At 40.1% G+C, this 20,935-nt stretch overlaps 1 protein-coding gene and 1 pseudogene across 2 annotated transcripts; one reads left to right on the forward strand and one right to left on the reverse strand.

The window, feature by feature from the left end:
* Positions 1 to 9,526: 9,526 nt before the first annotated feature.
* LOC308438871 (large ribosomal subunit protein eL37-like) lies at positions 9,527 to 9,830 on the forward strand (the record flags this gene model as incomplete). The annotated part of the gene is made up of 1 exon (XM_080940390.1): positions 9,527 to 9,830. The coding sequence occupies exon 1, from the start codon at positions 9,537 to 9,539 to the stop codon at positions 9,828 to 9,830; it is 294 nt and encodes a 97-aa protein (XP_080796516.1). The 5' UTR covers positions 9,527 to 9,536.
* Positions 9,831 to 12,616: 2,786 nt separating this feature from the next.
* LOC308438711 (translationally-controlled tumor protein-like) lies at positions 12,617 to 13,121 on the reverse strand (annotated as a pseudogene). Its single transcript has one exon. The product of its transcript is annotated as a translationally-controlled tumor protein-like (transcript).
* Positions 13,122 to 20,935: the final 7,814 nt, after the last annotated feature.

Below are 20,935 nucleotides of genomic sequence, written 5' to 3' on the forward strand. Positions count from 1 at the left end.
AGACTGAAGTTGAGAACTTTAGTGAGGGGAGCTAAGGATTCACTAAACTCCCAATCATAATAAGACAAGTGTGTGTCTCAACACTGTTCCTGTAACTCCAGAACCCTGACCAAGTCCCCACTATTGCTTCTCCTTTCTGGTGAGCATAACTATTCTGATATCAGTGTAGTTTTGATCTTAAGAAAATCCAAGATCCATAAGACAACAGGAAAAGAAAAAGAAGAGTAATCGATGTACTCACCAGCAAGAATCAAAGGCAAGCAGGCAAAAGGAGCCCTGCTTTTTCTTATAGATCTTTCTTTCTGTACCTGCACCTTGAAGAATGGCTTTTCTCCCATAGACAGGTCTTCCTGGAATCACCTGCATACACCCATCTAAAGGCATGACTCTCAATTGATTCTATCGAGGCTATCAAATTGACAATAACCATCATAAGATCCAAAGAAACAAATGACTCTACCCAAGGCATCAAAGAGCTTTACAGATGAGCTCCCCCCTGTTTTTCAGAGGAACAGGTCTTAATTTTGAGCAGTACTAAGATAGTATGTGGACTGCGGAATATTTTCTTGACAAAAAATAAATAAAGGGATCTTCTGAAGTTCATGCAAGTCCCAAAAGTAACGATCTGTTTCTCTTCATAGCAACTGATTTCAATCTCTGGAGAAACTGAGGTAGCTTAGCAGGTCATTGATTCTTGCTTTTCTTCCTTCCTTACAGGAGGGAAGCTTTAATCTTTAAAGTTCTTCATCATAGTTAAACACATCACAGTACCTTGGCATATTAAGGAGTGGTACCTTAGCATATTAATCCTTAAGGAGTTTTAATTACTAAAAGTCTTCATCAGAATTACACACATCACTGATTATTCTTGCTGCTGGTGTGGTGCTTTGGCATATTGAAACGCATGGGAAATGTCAAAACATTTTCGTTGCCTGGTCTTTAGAAGAACACAGGAAAACATCCAGACCATAAACAAAGAAGATTGGTTGAGATGCCTGGTAAATAGCTAAACTGAATGTCAGGGAGTAATCTCCAGTGGAAGACTGTAGTTACAAATATCTATGCCAGGGACAGAAAGACCAAGTCAACAGACACAGTTATTCTTCTCTTTCACTGAGTTTCACAAACACCAGTGTTCCAAAGGCACTCTCATGAGTGAGTTTTCTAGTAAACATCCAGAATAAAAGCTACCGTTTTACAAACCTATTTCCAAACACCAAGGGAAAATTCACTGGCATACTCAAAGGGGTCTAGAAATTCTCTCACAGAGACCATTTTATTCTTGTTGCTGCTGTTAAAATGCAGGAGGTTAAAGGCAAACACATCTCAATATGTTCAGCAACCTTCTATTCTGGGTCTCCATGGAATTTAGATACATCCTAAGGTTCAAAGCTCCAACCAAAAATCTAGCTTCTGTATTAAGTCTATGACATAAATAATAAAGAGACAAAAAAGGCAAAGAGAATAAGAATAGGAAACTCCAAAGGACATGTAGAAGGTCCACCCCACTGCTGTAGACACTGGGTAATTTCTCAGGAGTTCTCTGGAAATAGAAAAGGAATATACAAAGTGAGTTTACACCATGTCAGTTCAAGATGCAAAATGTACACTGTTGGAATTATTCAAGGTATGGTAGGAGGTGGGAAGGGGATCCTATTAACAGAAGGAACTATTCCACATTTAATCTTCCAGATAGCCATGGGCTCTGAGGTCTTTCAAAAAAAAAAAAAAAAAAAAAAAAAAAAAAAAACAAAAAACAAAAAACAAAACAAAACAAAAAAGACTCTCAGGCTATCACTAAGTCAAAATGTGACACTCAAGATTTATTTATATTTGTGAATTTATCTAAGAATTACAAAAGAATTCAAGTTAGAGACTTAGGTGGTAGTGTTCAGACCTTCCAGCAACTTTTCAACTTTAAAATGGAAGTAAACTAGCCATCTAGCAGTTAGGATTCCAAACCACTCACAGCCAATTGTAAGAAAGGGGCCTCATTTATGTGAACTTAATAAGATATTATAATAAATCCTTAGACAATCTGACAAAAACATGAACAACACACACATAAACACAATTAGAGATGAGAGGGTATCTTTTCCACAGACCAATTATAAAACCAGACTATCATTAGAGAATACCTGAAAATGTATGCTCAAAAAAAGCTGGAAAAATAGACAAAATGATGAGTCTCTAGGTGCGTATCATCTACCAAAATTAAAGCCAAAAGATATAAACAACCCACAAAGACCCACTGTGTGCAATGAGATTCAGGCTGTAATCAAAGCCTCCCTTCCAGGAAAAGTCCAGAATAGAATAAAATTACAGCCGTGAATTTAGTCAGTCATGGATCTCTCTGTCTCCCTGTCTATGTCTCTCCTTACTCTCTGAAATAAGCCATGTTCTATGAAGCAGCTCTTTAGGGAGCCATGGAACAAGAACCTGAAGACCTGTATCTGAACAATGGTATATTTAGAAAGAGAACTTACCATCCTGGTCAAGTTTTTAGCATTGTGGCCTGCCTGGCAATGTGATAGCATTCTCATAAAATAATGTAACACAGAAATCTCCATAGAAGAATCTGTTTCTCAAAACCCATGAGACATGGTAAATCTATCTGGTATTAAGTTTTCAAGTGATTTGATATATGACATATAACATACATGCTTGCTTAAGCTACAGAGTTCAAATATCATGCTATCTCTGTTTGACAATTCTCTATCTGTGCTACTGAGCTACCAGGTCTGCAACAGTCCTGAACTCTATGATGAATGGCTTCATTTATAATTTCGCAAAAACCAAAAACACAATCAAACTAGCATAGTTAAAATGGGGATTAATAAGAGAACAATATAAGTACCTGAAGTCTCCAAGAGCTGAGAAGGCCATCAACGTTGTACAGGACACCACCACACCCAGTTTCTAAGTGTGCAATGAGAGCAACCAAAATTATGACCAGAATAGCATGATAGAATACCACAGGGGGATGCTACAGAAACTAGAGAGTGAGAAGAGAGACGAGCTAGGAATAAATACACCAAACTTTGTCATTGAACTCAGCACTGGTACCCGGATGACCCATGTACTACACATGACTACCTCACATAAAAAGACAGCTAACACACAAGGCTTACAGACATAAAGCAGTTCTGAACTTCAACCCACTAAGGGCTTTACAATCTCCCAGTTAAGTCACACAACACTAGCTGCTAGCTAAAACAGAACTTAAACTAATAAAGTAAATTTAAAGACAAACAAGTCATTCAGCTCAAGTAAGAGAGATTTAAAAAAGGAATTATTAAAAAATAAAAAGTAGGCCCTTGGAGACCTATGAACTAAAGATTTCAAAATGCTTTGTCTGGGAAAAGAATAGGACAGAAAATTTTTATGGAAAAAAAAAAAAAAAAAAAAGCTGGGCACGTTGGCACACATGTTTAATCCCAGCACTCAAGAAAGCAGAAACAGGTGGATATTTGTTAGTTCAAGACCAGCCTGGTCTACATAGAAAGACCCTCTTTCAAAATTAATCCATCAACTAGTTAATTTTTTAAAAACCCAAATTCATAAAAGGTGTATAGCTACAGATTCACAAAATTAAGCTTCAGTGTGATAAACTTTAGCTAAGTGCTGAGAAGCAGAGACAGAAGACAGAGGTGTGAAAGCAGCTGAGGGGGCAACACAGGGGGCACCATGGGGGGCATTAAGGGGGGGTGTCACAGGGGGCATCACAGGGGAGCCATATACAGCAAAACAGTGAGGAGAATCACAAACCAGAGCAGAAATAATGGAAACCAGAAAATGACAGAATTCCTTTAAAATGTTGGAAAAATTAATATATATCGATAAACAAATAGCTTCCAACAACAGAGTGGCCATCTCTCTTGGTCTGTATGTTTGACTGAGTTACCTCTCCAACCCACCATTTTATTGAATTTTAAATGTGTTCTGAACCCTTCTTGTTTCTTTCCTCCCTTATTCCATTCCTGCTTACTTTACTGTCTTAATTTTTGTCTTGGATATTCACTACTTTGAAGGTACACTCTAGCAAATTTCATAACTTTATATTCTTGATTTTCAGAATTTATATGGCATTATTATAAGACAAAAGTAAAAGTAGGAAGCTGGAGAGATGGTTCAGTGGTTAAGCGCACAGCCTTCTCTTGCGGCGGACCCAGGTTTGATTCCCTATACCCCATGGCAGCTTAGAGCTGACTCTAAATTCCAGATCTGATGCCCTTTTCTAGCCTCTGATACGCGTGTGTTGCACAGATGTTCAGGAGGGCAAAGCACCCATACACATAAAATATAAGTGTTTTCAGCAAAAATAACAATAAAATGATGGACCGGAGAGGTAACTTCATCAAGGACAAAAACCTGAAGTTGATTTTTCTAAAACTTTATTTTTTTAATCCAGGTACAGAAGCCTGTACTTATAATCCTAGCAAAGAAACTGGAGTGCCTGCTTAATAAGTTTCAGGGCAACAAAGAATTTGTCTCTCCAAAAACAAGGTATGAATAATACCTGAGAATGATACCTAGGGTTATTCTTTAGTCTCCATGCGCACACATGCATACATACATATCACATGCATGCACATGCATAAACACACAAACACACACACACAAAGGAAAAGGACGTAAAGAGGGAGAAAGGAGAAAGGAGATTGCAGGCTTTAAGTTTGACATAGCAGTATGATGCCTCAATGGAAGAAGTGGGTCACTGTGCTATTTACCTTAAGATTTGTAGTGGAATTCTTTTTCTGCTTGTCCTTGTTCCATGACACATACACACACACACACACACACACACACACACACACACACACACTCACACACACACACAGTTGAGCTGACTCTTGGCCATACAGCAAATGCCTTCCTCACAACTGTGGACTGTGCTCCCAAACTGATAGCTAAAATACACCCTTCCTCCCTGAAATTGCTTTTTGTCAGGTATTGATCTCAGCAATTACTTGAAAATTCGCATGCCATGCCATTCAAGTTTGGTCGACATTTCAAAAGAATTGTCTCTGGAAGTTTAAGGAAGGATAATTACTTAAACCCAGCAGTTCAAGTTCAGCATGGACAACACAGTGAGCCCTGTGTCTTAGGGAAAAAAATTAAATGAAACAGAATGAAACTAAAGAAGGGAGGCGGGCCAATGTAGTTCACCATATTAACAAAATAAAGGAAAAAGATGTCAAAATCCCAACCCAGTTGTGAAACCCGTCAGCAAACTATGGGGAAAAAAAAAAAAAAAAAAAAAAAAAAAAAAAAAGACCTTTTTCTATGTGGTAAAAGGTGTGTATGAAGCAAATCTACAGCTAAGACTGTGCACCACGGTGAAAGCACGAGCGTCGCTCGCCCTCAAGACCAGTTGGCCACGCCCCGTGCACGCATCACTTCCGCTCAGGAGCTCCAGAAAAGAGGGTGGAAAGCCATGCCCACAGGTAGTCGGGCTGTGTGTGTAGAAATTCTTCAAGGAGGTGCAGAGACTTCTGGAACTAATGGGTGAATTTAGCAAGATCGTGGGGTATTGAGTTAAGCCTTCTAAAATGAAAATTACTGAATTTCGTGATTTAGAGTTTGTTTGTGTTCCCACAGTTCATGTCAGATTCGTGTAGCAGCTTCTGGGGTGGAGAGCCTTGTGCTGTCTGCTAATGAAGCTATCCTTAAGGGTTTATAAGTAGACTTAAAGGGAAACATTAATTCATCAGCAAAATCACTTTATAAATATTTTACCAAACCTTTAAGTCAACATCAAGAAAAAAGAAATGAAAATAAAAAATTACTTCAAAAAGGACAGAATAATCCAGGGACAAATTAGCAGATTAAGTCTAAATAAATAGACACACTGTGTTCTGAGATTAAGAGGGTAAATGTGATTAATATATCTGTCTCCAAATGTTCCTGTAGTTTCACAAGGCCAATAACAGTTTTCACATAGACAGGAATGCTGACCAAGGCTTCTAGGCCAGCTTCAGCTACCTATCAAAACCCTATATCAAATCAAAACAAAAGCATCCGTTCCACCCTGATTTCAAAACTAAATTCTAAAATTTAATTCTAAAAACAGCAATTGGAACCATGTAGTAGTGCAAGAAAAAAAATAGATATTGAGATCAGTTACAAACAGAAAACAAACAGGGATTTAAGAACTTGGCTCACACATTTAGGATCATTTCATTTTCAAGAGAAGTGCTGAGACAATTTAGTGATACAGGCTTTATGAAAACCAATTAAATATCCATAAGTAAGAAAGTGAACATTGATACTTGCCTATACCATGAACCAAAATATCAGGAAGACTTTCTATAGACTTTAATGTGATGCAAACAAAATTAGTTAGGCAGAGATGGGGGTAAGGAGAAAATGTTTGCATTCCAAGATAGTAAATAGACAGTTTCTTAGACATGACACAAAAACCACAGACTATTCAAAGAAGCTGGTAAACTAAATTGTTCTAGTTTCATATCGACTGCTGTGATAAAATACCCTGACAACAAGCAGCTTGGGAAAGAAAATTATTACCTCAGCTTACAATTCTAGTTACAGACCATAGCAGAAGAATGAAGGTAGCAGCTAGTTAAGACAGCTAGCCACATCATATCTAAAGTCCAGAGCAAAGAAACAATTAACAAATCCTTGCTTGGTTATGCTAAACTAGCTTTCTCCTCTCTTATTGTGTTCAGGATCCTTCTACCTAGGGAATGATACCACCCATAGTAGGCTAGGTCTTCCTACATCAATTGATAAAACAAACCCCCATAACATGTCCACAAAGCACCTCTAACTCAATAATTCCTCAGTCAAGACTCATCCCAGGAGATCCTAGATTATGTCAGGTTGACAGTTTAAACGACTAATCAATATTCAAAACTTTTGCTTATTATAAAAGACCTTTAAAAAATGAGCAGATGACTGGGATGTAGATCAACTGGGAGTATGCTGGCCTAACAAGCACAAAACCCACAAATTCGAGTTTGATGCCCAGCACCACATAAACCAGGCTCCCTGGCCCATGTGTGCTTCAGAACTTGTGAGGCAGAAACTTAAGGATAAAAAGTTCAAGGTCATCCTTGGCAACACAACAAGGCCAGCCTGAGCTATATGAGACTTTCAAAGAAAGAAGTGTGTATGAATGTTAAGACTGATATTTACTGACAGGGACTAACTTAAAACACAAAGAACCATTATAGCAGCAAAAAAAAAAGAAATGATAGAATTGAATTATGGACAAAAGACTTGTATGAACAGTTTACAAGAGTATCAGTGGGGCTGGAGAGATGGCTCAGTGGTTAAAAGCACTGACTGCTCTTCCAGACGTTCTTAGTTAGAATCCCAACAACCACATGGTGGCTCATAACCATCTGTAATGAGATCTAATCCTTCTTCTGGTGTATCTGAAGACAGTTACAGTGTTCTAATATAAAATTAATAAATAAGTCTTTAAAAAAGAAGAGTATCAGGGAACAGCCAAAGTAAACACAGGTAAAAGGTTGTCTGATGCCAAGATCAAATTAAAACTATTTGTTCTTGATCTAAGTTTGACCAAAAGGAGAATCTGTGCCTAAGTGCTGTGTGAGCCTGGCTTCACTACACAGCAGAGCATCTGTGTCACAGACCTTCACACGGTCCATGTGGCTTTGCTACAACAAGCTTGTGAGATGGAAACTATTATCCTTATTTAGTTCATGAGACTAACATTAGTCTAAGATGCTGATAAAGTCTGTTTGTGCTACATGCTGCTCCATCTGGTTTATGACTTGGTGTTCGTGTACAACATGTTTTATTAAATAAAAAAAAGGGAAAATCATCCCATGCAGACCAAATGCTCAGGCCATTTGCCACGGGAACAGCAGAGATTCAAGGACACAGGTCTGGTGAGACTGCTAGACTGAGCTGTGAGTAGCCAGGGCACAGAGATAAACCCTTAGCCAGACTAACTAGAGGGCAAGGAGAGAATATCCAAGTTAACATAATCAAAAAGGAAAGTGGAGACATAACAACTAAAACTGAGGAAATTCAAGAAATCATCAGATCCTACTACAAAAGCCTATACTAAACAAAGCTGGAAAATCTGGAGGAAATGGATGAATTCCTAGACAGATACAAGATACTAAAGTTAAACCAGGACCAGGTAAACCATCTAAATAATCCCATAACACCTAAAGAAATAGAAGAAATCATCAAAAGCCTCTCAACCAAAAAAAGCCCATGTCCAGATGGATTCAGTGCAGAATTTTATCAGACATTTATTGACGACATAATACCAATACTCTCCAAACTGTTCCACAAAATAGAGTCAGAGGGAACACTACCTAACTCATTTATCAAGGCCACAATGACCCTCATTCCTAAAACACACAAACACCCTACAAGGAAAGAGAACATCAGACCAATCTCACTTGTGAACATTGATGCAAAAATACTCAACAAGATCCTTGCAAACCGAATCTAAGAACACATCAAAACAATCATTCACCATGATCAGGTAGGCTTCATCCCTGGGATGCAGGGATGGTTTAATATACGGAAATCCATCAACGTAATCCACCATATTAAAAAACTCAAAGAAGAAAACTACATGGTCATCTCACTAGATGCTGAGAAAGCATTTGACAAAATTCAACATCCCTTCATGATAAAAGTCTTAGAAAGAAAAGGAATCCAAGGCCCATACCTAAACATAATAAAAGCAATATACAGCAAACCAATAGTCAATATCAAACTTAAGGGTGAGAAACTTGAAGCAATCCCACTAAAACCAGAAACTAGACAAGGCTGCCCACTCTCCCCCTACTTATTCAACGTAGTACTGGAAGTCCTGGCCAGAGCAATTAGATAGCAAAAGGAAATCAAAGGGATACAAATTGGAAAGAAAGAAGTAAAAACATCACTGTTTGCAGATGACATGATAGTGTATGTAAGGGACCTCAAAAATTCCACCAGAGAACCCCTACAGCTGATAAACAAGTTCAGCAAAGTGGCTGGATATAAAATTAACTCAAACAAATCAGTAGCCTTCCTCTACTCAAAGAACAAACATGTAAAGAAAGAAATTAAGAAAAATGTCCTTCACAATAGTCACAAACAATATGAAATACCTTGGTGTTACTCTACCTAAGCAAGTGAAGGACATGTATGACAAGAACTTTAAAACTCTGAAGAAGGAAATAGAGAAAGATCTCAGAAAATGGAAAGTAACTCCCATGCTTATGAATTGGAAGGACCAACATTGTAAAAATGGCCATCTTACCAAAAGCAATCTACAGATTCAATGAAATCCCCATCAAAATTCCAACCCAATTCTTCATAAAGTTGGAAAGAGCAATGTGCAATTTCATCCAGAATAACAAAAAACCTAGAATAGCGAAATCTATCCTCAACAACAAGAAAACTTCTGCAGGAATCACCATCCCTAATCTCAAGCTATATTACAAGGCAATTGTACTAAAAACTGCACGGTACTGATAAGCATGTGGATCAATAAAATAGAAAAGAAGCTCCAGCTTTTTGGCCTCGCCGGTAGAAGCAAGATGACGAAAGGAACGTCATCCTTTGGAAAGCGTCGCAATAAGACACACACGCTGTGCCGCCGCTGTGGCTCTAAGACCTACCACCTTCAGAAGTCGACCTGTGGCAAATGTGGCTACCCTGCCAAGCGCAAGAGAAAGTATAACTGGAGTGCCAAGGCTAAGAGACGAAACACTACCGGGACTGGTCGCATGAGGCACCTAAAGATTGTCTACCGCAGATTCAGACATGGATTCCGTGAAGGAACAACACCTAAACCCAAAAGGGCAGCTGTTGCAGCATCCAGTTCATCTTGAGGATTTCAATCAGTCATAAAATAAATGTTCTGGTTTCAAAAAAAAAATAAAAAAAAGAAAAGAAAAGAAGCTCCAGAAATGAACCCTCACATATATGGTCACTTGAGTTTTGACAAAGGAGCTGTAAACTTTCAATGGAAAAAGGACAGCCTATTCAACAAATGGTGTTGGTTCAACTGGCACTCACCATGCAGAAGAATGAAAATAGAACCTTTCTTATCTCCTTGTAAAAAGCTCAAGTGCAAGTGGATCAAAGATCTCCACATTAAACCAGGTACACTGAAACTATTAGATGAGAAAGTAAGGAAAACCTTAGAACACATAGGCACAGGAGAAAAGTTCCTGAACAAAACACCAATGGCTCAAGCTCTAAGGTCAAAGATTGACAAATGGGACTTAATGAGATTGCAAAGTTTCTATAAGGCTAAGGACACTGTCAAGAAAACAAAAGGGCAGCCAACAGATTGGGAAAAGATCTTTACCAGCCCCACATCTAATAGCAGCCTAATATCCAAGGTCTACAAAGAACACAAAAAGTTAGACACCAGAGAATCTACCAATCCTATTAAAAATGGGGTACAGAGCTAAACAAAAAGTTCTCAATTGAGGAATATCGAATGGTTGGATATTTCCACCTAAGAAAGTGCTGGAAATCCTTAGTCATCAGGGAAATGCAAATCAAAACAACCCTGAGATTCTACCTCACACCAGTCAGAATGGCTAAGATCAAAAATTCAGATGACAGCAGATGCTGGTGAGGATGCATAGGAAGAGAAACACTTCTCCACTGTTGGTGGGGTTGTAAACTGGTACAACCACTCTAGAAATCAGTCTGGGGTTCCTCAGAAAATTGGACATAGTACTACCCGAAGACCCAGTTATTTCACTTCTTGGCATATACCCCAGAGATGCTCTAACATACAACAAAGACACATGCACCACAATGTTCATAGCAGCCCTATTTATAATAGCCAGAAGCTGGAAAGAACCCAGATGTCCTTCAGTAGATGAATGGATACAAAAATTGTGGTATATTTACACAATGGAGTAATACTCAGCTATCAGAAACAATGACTTCATGAAATTCCTAAGAAAATGGATGCATCTAGAGAATATCATCCTGAGTGAGATAACCCAGTCACAAAAGAAGAGACATAATATGCAGTCACTCATAATTGAATACTAACCCCAGAAAGCTCTGAACACCCCAGAAACAACTCACAAACTATATGAAGCTCAAAGGACAAAAAAGAAAGAAAGAAAGAAAGAAAGAAAGAAAGAAAGAAAGAAAGAAAGAAAGAAAGAAAGAAAGAAAGCCTCAGTCCTTCTTAGGGAAAAATAAATGTATAGCACCCTCTCGGAGTGTGATACACCTGGGCCTCAAATCATTAATAATCCAAGAGCTAAGATAATAGCCTTGTGGCAATTTTTGGTATTCATGGATCATTATGCTTACTCTATACCCAACACGAAATCTATTTCAGTGTTATGTTTTGTCTTACATGTACTTCATGCTTATGGTAGCTAGTGGGATTTCTATGCATGCTATCAAACCTCTAAAAGAATTAAGTACTGATAAAATTATTCATATAATGTTATGCCAAAATGCCTTTAAAATATGTAAATGTATCCCTCTTTTAAAAAAATAAAGAGGTAAGGAATAATTTAAAAATTGAATATTAATAAATAAATAAATAAATAAAGCAAACCATCAACAAAGACTTCTACATGTTCTACTATGAATTAGGGGTACTTCCTTTTACCCATGTTTTTAGGCCTGGGAAAAACACCTTCTCCTGCCCTTGGATGGCAGAGCTGTTGTTTTTTTGAATTTGGATCAAGACTGAGTTATACCACTAGTTTTCCTGGGTCTCTAGCTTGTCCCCCACAGATGGGGGACTTGTACGCATTCTTAATTATTTGAGACCAATATCATAATAAAAATGTATGCATATAATGTCACAAAAAATAAATGTCTCCAGTGAGTGAACATGTATGTATATATGTATATATGTATGTATATACATCTGTCTAAAACGATGACTTAAAAAAAGTAGCTCAGTCAAGAAAGCCAGAGACATTCTGAAAATCAAAGCACTTATAATGTTTGTAAATCATGTACATTCTTCAGAAACACACTTGACGTTAGAGTCCAACTGATCAAGGATTAACTTAAAACAAAAACTCATATATTTACATAGTATTGGACTTTACATAAAATCAGTAAACATAGACCTCAAGTATACAAATGTCCAGGAAACAAAATTTCCTACAAATAAATATGAAAGGGAAAAGATGAATCTACACATCATCAGCTGCACTGAAAGTCTGCCGGGCACAGAGAAAGCTCAAAGCTGCAGGAACACACATTGTCCTGAGTTGGGAAAACATAAATATAGTGCTGCGTTGCTTTACTGCTGGCTTATGGAAAATGTAATAAAAATAGAGTTATTAGAAATGTAAAGAAATTCATGTTCATATACCAAAAACGTAGAATTCAGGAACGCATACAGAACAGAAACACAAAAATAAATGGTAGATCAATCTAACAAGGACTTCCACATTATAAGAAATGCTGTCTTTTTTTATTTAAATGCACTTTATTTTTAGACAACGCACATGACATGTTTTTCTTTAAAAAAACCATACCTCTACTCCAAATAAATCACGGTCAAATTAAGAGCCCAAGACGACATCAGTCCCATTGGTCCTAAGTCCTGGTGTTGGATGGTAAGTAGCAGTGTTGTAAGTGATGTAAGTAGTAGTAGTTGTTGTATAGATGGTAATTACGGCGACAGGTATATATCCAATTTGTTAACATTTTTCGTCTCTAAGCCATCCTTAAAGAAAATCGTGAATGGAGTCACACCATCTTCACGGTGGTCCAGGAGAGCAACCATGCCGTCTGGATTCACGTTCTCACCAATAAAAACCTGGTAGCTATGGAAGTTACAAGGATGTGCTTAATTTGTTCTGTATCTCTAGTCATAAAGGGCTTCACTCCTTATGGCTTTTGTTCTTCGAGTTTGCCTTTGAGTCATTTCATGTATTCTTTGGTGTCGTTTTTGCAGGCCTCTTTCGTGAAGCTGGTTACTTGTCAGTTATATGGTTCATGACAATGTCAACACCGGTGACCATTGTGCTTTCGGTATCTTCGTCCTCCGGACCTTCAGTGGAAGCATTTCCGCCTATGAGCGAGACATCGATGTCACCCTCTGTTCTACTAACCATCTTGCCCTCCACCTCCAGGCACAGCCCGTCTGCGATCTCCTGGATCTAGTAGATGTCAGAGAACAGCTGATGAGGTCCTCGTAGATGATCACGGTGATGGCTGAGGACAGCGGGACTAGCCTGACAGCACAGAGCGCAGTTGAGCCCGAGCAGCGCTCTGGGGGTGGGGGGAGCGGGCGGAAAAGTTGTCTTACTTTTATTTTTTTAATTATGTGGGATGGATATATGTCTGTGTGTGGGCATGTGCCTGTGAACAAGAGTGCCCAAGGAGACCACAGGTATCTCTCAGAGCCTAAGCTACAGGCGCTCGTGAGCCACCCAATGTGGATACTGGAAACTGAGCTCAGGACCTCTGCAAAAAGCAGTCAGTGCTCTTAACCACTGAGCCATCTCGCCAGCCTGTACAACAGGAGGTAAGATAGTAACGGTGCTCTCAGCGAGAGCACTAGTGGAAAAAATTCAAAGTTGTTTTTAAAAAATTTTGGTCAAAATCAAAAGAAAACCATAAAAGAAGAATGAAAACCACACCATTAACATTTTTAAAACCCTAGGAAACGTATGCATCATTGTGCAAAATGTTGATTTACATTGATGACCTTCACAATGTGTATAGGAGATAAGTAAATCAATATATCTGAAAACAAAGGTAAAAGCCACAGAACAGGCTCATCATCCTGGGTTAAAAATACGTAAAAATAAAACTGCACTACCTGCTGAGTTATGAAAGAGTATAAATAAAAATAGAAGTATTAGAAACATAAGAAAATTTATATCCACATAGCAAAAAATAAATAAATATTTACCTATTTAATCAAACACGGGAATTTAATGCTGTAAGGGTAAATTAACTCAATAATTTAAAGACTCGCTTTACTATCAAAAGTCAGGACAGAGGCTGGATATCTGGCTCAGACGTACTTGTTGCTCTTGAAAAAGACTGAGATGGGTTCCCAGAGCCAACATGGGATGCCTTACACAGGCCTGCAACTCAGTGTCCTCTTCTGTCTCTGTGGACATCTGCACACATGTACACACACACAAACACACACACACACACACACACACACACTTAAAATTTTTTTAAAAAAAATTTAAACTGGAAAAAGTATAATGTAAAGTAATAACCTTCAGGTTCCATTCTGTAGATCAACCACCAGGAAAGCATGTAAAGACCCCCAAAGACTTAAAAACACAAAGAAAGGGGCCGTAGACAGCAAGGCAAGAGACAGACAGGACAAAGGCTTGAGGAAAGACTCCTACTTCTGCTTTGCAAAAACCTCCACCCTGTTATTCATTTTTTTCAACTCTATTAATTTTATTCATTTTTATTTTAATTTCCTTTTACTATTAAAATTATTATGTAAATTTTCTGATGATGAGAACCCAAATGAATCTCCAAATCAGTAGAAGTTTGCCACAGTGTCTGACTACAGCATGATGGAACTGAAAATAAATGAAGTGTGTGTGTGTGTGTGTGTGTGTCCATATACAGGTGCATGTACCCACGTGAGGTCAGTATTCAATGATATGTCTCCCTCAATCACACTAACCTCACTTTTTAATAAAGAATCTTACTACCTGAGTTCAGAGACCAGATAGACTAAGTCCCTAGAATCCCCGTTTCTGTCACCCTCTACAGGGATTACAGGTACCAAGTGTCATGCCCAACTTCCCCACGGAGACTGGGGATCTGAACTCAAATCCCTATGCACTCACAGAAGCATTTTATCTGTGAAGTCATCTTCTCAACCTCTAAAATGTTTATTAAACAATAAAGAAAACTACGTGTTTTTAATTATTAAAATACTATTTTATGTAAATTATTGGTAGAAAATCCAAACTATAATTACAGCATACTTAGAAAATGTGGACAACGTGCTTATTGCATAAATAAAACTTATATAATGCAGCCAAATCTATAATTACAGCCAAATTCACAGCCTTAAAAATTGTGTAACTAAATGTAAAAAACTAAACGTAAAAAACAACTGTAACTAAAACAATACACTTAGCAATAGAAGTCAGTAATGAAACATAGCAAAATAAATCTAATAGCAAAAGAACAGAAAGGAAAAGATTAGTTAACTTGAACAGAAATGTAAACATCGAAAGTAACTGTAACTTAGGGCAGGGGAGCTGGATTGGTGTGGATGTGTGGAAGTGTGGAAGTGTGGAAGAGCACAGCTACACATGTAAGAAGACCTGAGTTCAAATCCCTAGCACTGATGTAAAAAGCTCGCCTCAGTGTGGGCATGGAAGAGAGGCTCTCTACCCTACCCCCACCCCCACCTTTTCCTGCCCCTGTGGCAGGCTGGAAGGATCGCTGACCCGGAGGTCATGAGAGTAGGACAGGTAGCCCCATAGTACTTGGGAAAGTAGGGCATGAACTTCGCTGGGCAACACAGCAGAGGTGGTAGAACTGACTCTGGTGGCAAAGGGAAGGCAAGAGGGCATGAGAGCCATAGAACTGGCCCTGCCCCTTGCTGTCTGCAGCATTGGGTGAGCTACCCCGGGGCTGTGCTGAAGAGCTCCCCCTGGTGGTGTGAGTGCAGGGGAGCTAGTGGGCTGGCCAACTCAGCTGCCTGCCAGACCCAGGCCCAGGGCTCTGAGTTGGCCACACCAGCATCTTCCCATCTGTGAGCTGCTGGGGCACGTGAATGGTCAATTCTGCAGATCCAAAGTTTCAGGATCTCCATGACACAGGGCAACAACGGGCTAGCCCAGAGGAGTCCTGTGAGGATCCAGTACTGATGGTGTCACAGAAGCCAGGGGCCTCGTACCAAACCAAGGAGTCATTGCAATGAACATTTGCAAGCACAGATGTGTGCACCAAAAGGTGTACTGTGGGACACTGTGGCATACTGAAGCTTCCGTGATGAGATGTGTGTGGTTTTGGGAGTTTAATTTCATCATTTTTATTGTTATTTCCCCCCTTTGGGCAAGGAAAGTTGCAAGGGCAAAGGGTAGATACAAAAGAATGGGGAGATGAAAGGATGTGAAGTTCAGAAAGAAGCTATTGGAAGCTTTAAAACAAGTTCACCTGCAGAGGGAAATCCCTGTCACTCCAGTGTCTGGGGAGGAGATGGAAAGATCCTTGAAGTTTACTGGACAAAATGCTGAACTTCCGTCTCAGCAAGACCTAGTCTCAAAAAAAATGGTTGCCAGTGATTAAGGAAAACATATAGCATTGCCCTCTGGGTTCCACATACACTTGCACAAATGTTCACACACACACACACAGAGAGAGAGAGAGAGAAAGAGAGAGAGAGAGAGGGAGGGAGAAAGCATTTTTTTACTCAGAATTTGTTTTAAAACACATTTATAACTAAGTGCTCATCATGTTTCCGATTGATACCCAAAGAGCAACACACTTCATTCTCAAAGCGACCAATCTTGTTTCTTCACGTCGTTACAGACTGGGCAAGCCAGGCACTGACTGTGAGAAATCTAACCCAAGACCGACAAGCAGTGGCACAGGGGTTGACAAATGAGCAGCTCGAAGGGTCCGACCACTATCCGCCACAGAACACACCATATGGGTTACTGTGCACTCCTCCTCCGTAACTCCATCTGTGATTGCTGGCTCTTTCTAGAAAGGCTTAGACATCACACATCGTTAGAGACATACAGACTTGTCCTTTGAGCACTTTTTGGAAAGTGTTTCCTCATCGACTTCAGTCGTTCATATATGCCTTGTCTATTTTTTCGTAAACTTTCAGACTTGCTTTGCATTTGCAGAAAAGACATCCTGCATCTAGGCTCTCTGTTGCGAACATTTTTTTATTAGTATAAAGCAAACGCAACTGTCTTGCCAACATGAGTATGTCAGGATTAAATGCATGCTCCCTTCAGATATCTCTGCCACCCTCCTCCAACATCTTCCCTGGGAGCACTGCCCCCTTCCCAGCATCCCCTCCTGCAGTCCAGCATCGCTCGGCTGTCCTCACATCACTTCTGAGATGCCACATTCTATTTCATCACTCTATCCCTTCGGACTCCTCCTGACTGACAGTTCCTCGGTGCACGTTGCTTTTGTTGACTTCACAGTTTTGAAGAGAAATGGCTGGGTATTTTGCAAAGTCTCTCTATCAGATTCTCTGACCCATATCTATACTGGGCTTATGAGTTTGAGGAACTGACTAATTTTTTGATCCCATCTGACTAAAGTGAGTGTTGGTTTGGACTTGCAATGCCTCCATGGGCTCCCGGGCTTGGTCCCTGTTGGTAGATCCAGTCACAGAGAGGTGGAACAGCAGTGAAGATTCCAGACTAATCAGTTAATGCCTCACTGATGGATTCAGAATTTCATGGTCCTATTGGGATATGAATAGAAAGTAATGGCAAGTTGGAGCAACTAGGTCACTTTTGTGTGCCCCGGAAGGACATTCCTGTCCCTGGCCTCTCCCTCTCAATCCCTCTGCCTCTGTTTGTTGTGAAATATGATACTATGCTACACCTTGCAACACTCCATAATGTTATACCTCAGCATGCTCGTGCTAAGACACAGGAGAGTTGAGCAACTGTGGTCAGAAACCCTTGAAACCATGAGCCAACAACCCGTTTCCTCCTTCCTGGCAATTTTTAACCTGTACTTTGTCACAGTGAAAAGTGACTTAGTAGTACAGCCAGTCTCATGCAGCCAGGGTTCCAAATGGTTCCAAGCCAATCTTCTACACTCTTGGTCTCTCAGACATTTGAGCCTCCTCCACAACCCTCGCACCACAACCCTTTGCTACTAGTTGTCAACAGCTGGCTCTAGAATCTTCTTCCCCTTATGTTTACCAAGCCTACACTCTCAGATCAGTAGCTTTCTTCTTTATTTCTATTTTTATTTGTTCTAATTTCTCTGTTTGTCTCCTCCTCCCCAAGATCATCATTCAGACAGTTTCTGCCACTTTCCTTATGGTTACTTAAGATTTTTTTTTTTAACTTTTTAGTGATTCTTTGTGAGGTGCACATCATGTACCCCAGCCCACTCATCTTTCTCTCCCTATCTACCTTTGCAATTCCCCAACCCCAAAAATAAAAAAATAAAACAATTATTCAAACAACTTTTAATGGACATTATAGTGTGTCACAGTGTTCACACATCTTTCCTTGCAAATGTCCATTGGTCTAGTTCAAGGCCTCTGGCTTCTGCTACATTATCAATACTGGATCCTCACTGGGACTCCTCTGAAAACATTCTGTTGCTGCCCTGTGTCATGGAGATCCTGCAGTCCTGACCATCCCCCTCAGTCCTGACCATGCCCCTCAGTCCTGACCATCCCCCTCAGTCCTGACCATCCCATCCCCCTCAGTCCTGACCATCCCCCTCAGTCCTGACCATCCCATCCCCCTCAGTCCTGACCATCCCCCTCAGTCCTGACCATCCCCCTCAGTCCTGACCATCCCCCTCAGTCCTGACCATCCCCCTCAGTCCTGACCATCCCCCTCAGTCATGACCATCTCCCTCAGTTATGACCAGCCCCCTCAGTCATGACCAGCCCCCTCAGTCATGACCAGCCCCCTCAGTCATGACCAGCCCCCTCAGTCATAACCATCTCCCTCAGTCATGACCATCTCCCTCAGTCATGACCATCTCCCTCAGTCATGACCATCTCCCTCAGTCCTGACCATCTCCCTCAGTCATGACCATCTCCCTCAGTCATGACCATCTCCCTCAGTCCTGACCATCTCCCTCAGTCATGACAGTCATGACCATCTCCCTCAGTCATAACCATCTCCCTCAGTCATGACCAGCCCCCTGCCTTGCTTCAGTCTCAATTTCTCCTCCCATCCGATGTCTCAGCCACTCATCATCTGACTCTGTCCCTGTGTTCATTCTTTCCTACTGATTGGCTCTGCTGAACTGTGCCAGCTCTGACCTCTACATTCTGCTTCCACACTGGTTTCTAGAATCTGATCTAAGTTTCTGGGAACTCACACCAAATGGAGACTTAGGATTTTACTCCAGCATGGCCACTGGCACCTGGGAGATGGCAGAGTCAAGTGGTTCATGCTATTTAAGCCTCATTTCATGAAATGGTTAGCATTAGTCAGTAATTTAATGTAATAGAGAATGACCTGGTAGACAAGCCTCTAGGCATACCAGTGGGAGATTATCTTAATTCCACTGATTGAGGTGGGAAAGCCTACCCACTGTGGCTGACATCTCTTTCTGTCTGGGATCCAGGACAGTTTAAATGTAAAAAGTAAACCTATGCATTCTCTGATCCCTTGTCCCTGGCTGTGGATATAATGTGGCCAGTTCAAATTCAGCCTTGGCTTTTCCTCCATGATGAGCTCTACTTTGAACTATGAACTAGAATAAAACCACCTTTCCATCATGCTGCTTTTGTCATGTTTTTACCACAGCGATAAAAAAGGGCCTATGACAGTTTATCATCTGTTCAAAGGCGATAGTAGCTTAAAAGGAGACTGAAAAAAATCAAAAGAAATGATACACAGAATAAAAGAAGGCAAGAGAAAATTAATCTTTACATTATTGTTATGTTCATTAAATCTTTTCTCCCTCAAGGAGTTTGTGGTTTCTTAAACATCATTTTATGGCTTATTTATTTATATATGTAAGCATTTTGCCTACACACACACACACATACAAACACACATACATGTGCACCATTTATGCTGACAGTACCCTAGGATGCCAGATGTTAGCACCTAAATTCCCATAGATACCTCAGATGTTCTGAGCCACCATGTGAGTACTGGGAATTGAACCCAGTCCTCTGCATGGGCAGCAACTGCTCTTAACCACTGAGCTGTCACTCCAGCCACAATTTTGTCATTCTTATGTGTCTTCCAGAGTATTCTACCCAGTGTTCACAGCAGGACACTAAGATGTGGAAGTCTACATGGGTTTTGAGACTTGGTTTCAGAAAACAGAATATAGCAGAAGTAAGAAGTTTCAAAACTCATGATAATTTAAACAGTTCCCCTCTCTCACCGAATCCTATACAACTACAGTTTGAAAAGTCCACGTTATTGGGCGGCAAACACAATATAGAGGAATTGTCTCTATCTCTTCATCCAATGGCCAACCAACAAACACCCATTTGAATCCTGCCCTAGCTGCTGACCCATAAATTCACAGTCTAAGTACCTGTTTGTTGCTTTAAGCCATCACACATAAGGAAGGTTTGTAAGAAGGAAACTTTTACTGATACCACAACTGAGATCAATTACAAGCCTGAAAAATAATCATTGAACCAAAGGAAGTAATCATTTGAGAGTCATGAATATTAGATAGATATGAGACATAATCAGAATCTCTTTAGGAGAATCTTCTTGAGATGCACTACTTCGTTGTACATAGACGCGAAATTCCTTATTTTCCTTTTAAAAAATCAGTTCATTTGAATGGATTAAAAGCAATCAGCAGCAGCTGGTGTTCTTGCAATGCTAGCTGGGTGCAAGATGCTAAAACCACATCTGATCGAGTCCCATCCTCAGACCCTCACATGCTCTGTGGAAGTCTGGGTGAGACTTGTTTTCACTATTCAGAAAGCTTGGAGTTCAAAAACCGAGCATCTCACAAAAACCTACTTCTAAATCATGGTTTCTAGAGCCACAATTCCAAGTCTACCAAACCAAATGAAAGCCATAGAATAAATGCAAAGGGAGACAGAGTAGTGTTAATAAAACAAGCCTCAGAAACTTGTGTGGGTAGCACACACCCATAATCCCAGCACTTGGATGGTAGAGTCCAGAGAATTGATTCATGCACATCTTGTTCAACATAGCAAGTTTGTGATCATATTGAATGACAAGAAACCTAATCAAGAGAAGATAGAATGAGGCTCAGAGGGGAGGGAGGGTAAGGGGGAAGGGGAGAGGGGAGAAAAGGGGGTGAAAGGAGTGAGCCCTTTGGT

The sequence above is a fragment of the Micromys minutus genome, assembly GCF_963924665.1.
Source record: "Micromys minutus genome assembly, chromosome: 28".
NCBI classification, from domain to species: domain Eukaryota; kingdom Metazoa; phylum Chordata; class Mammalia; order Rodentia; family Muridae; genus Micromys; species Micromys minutus.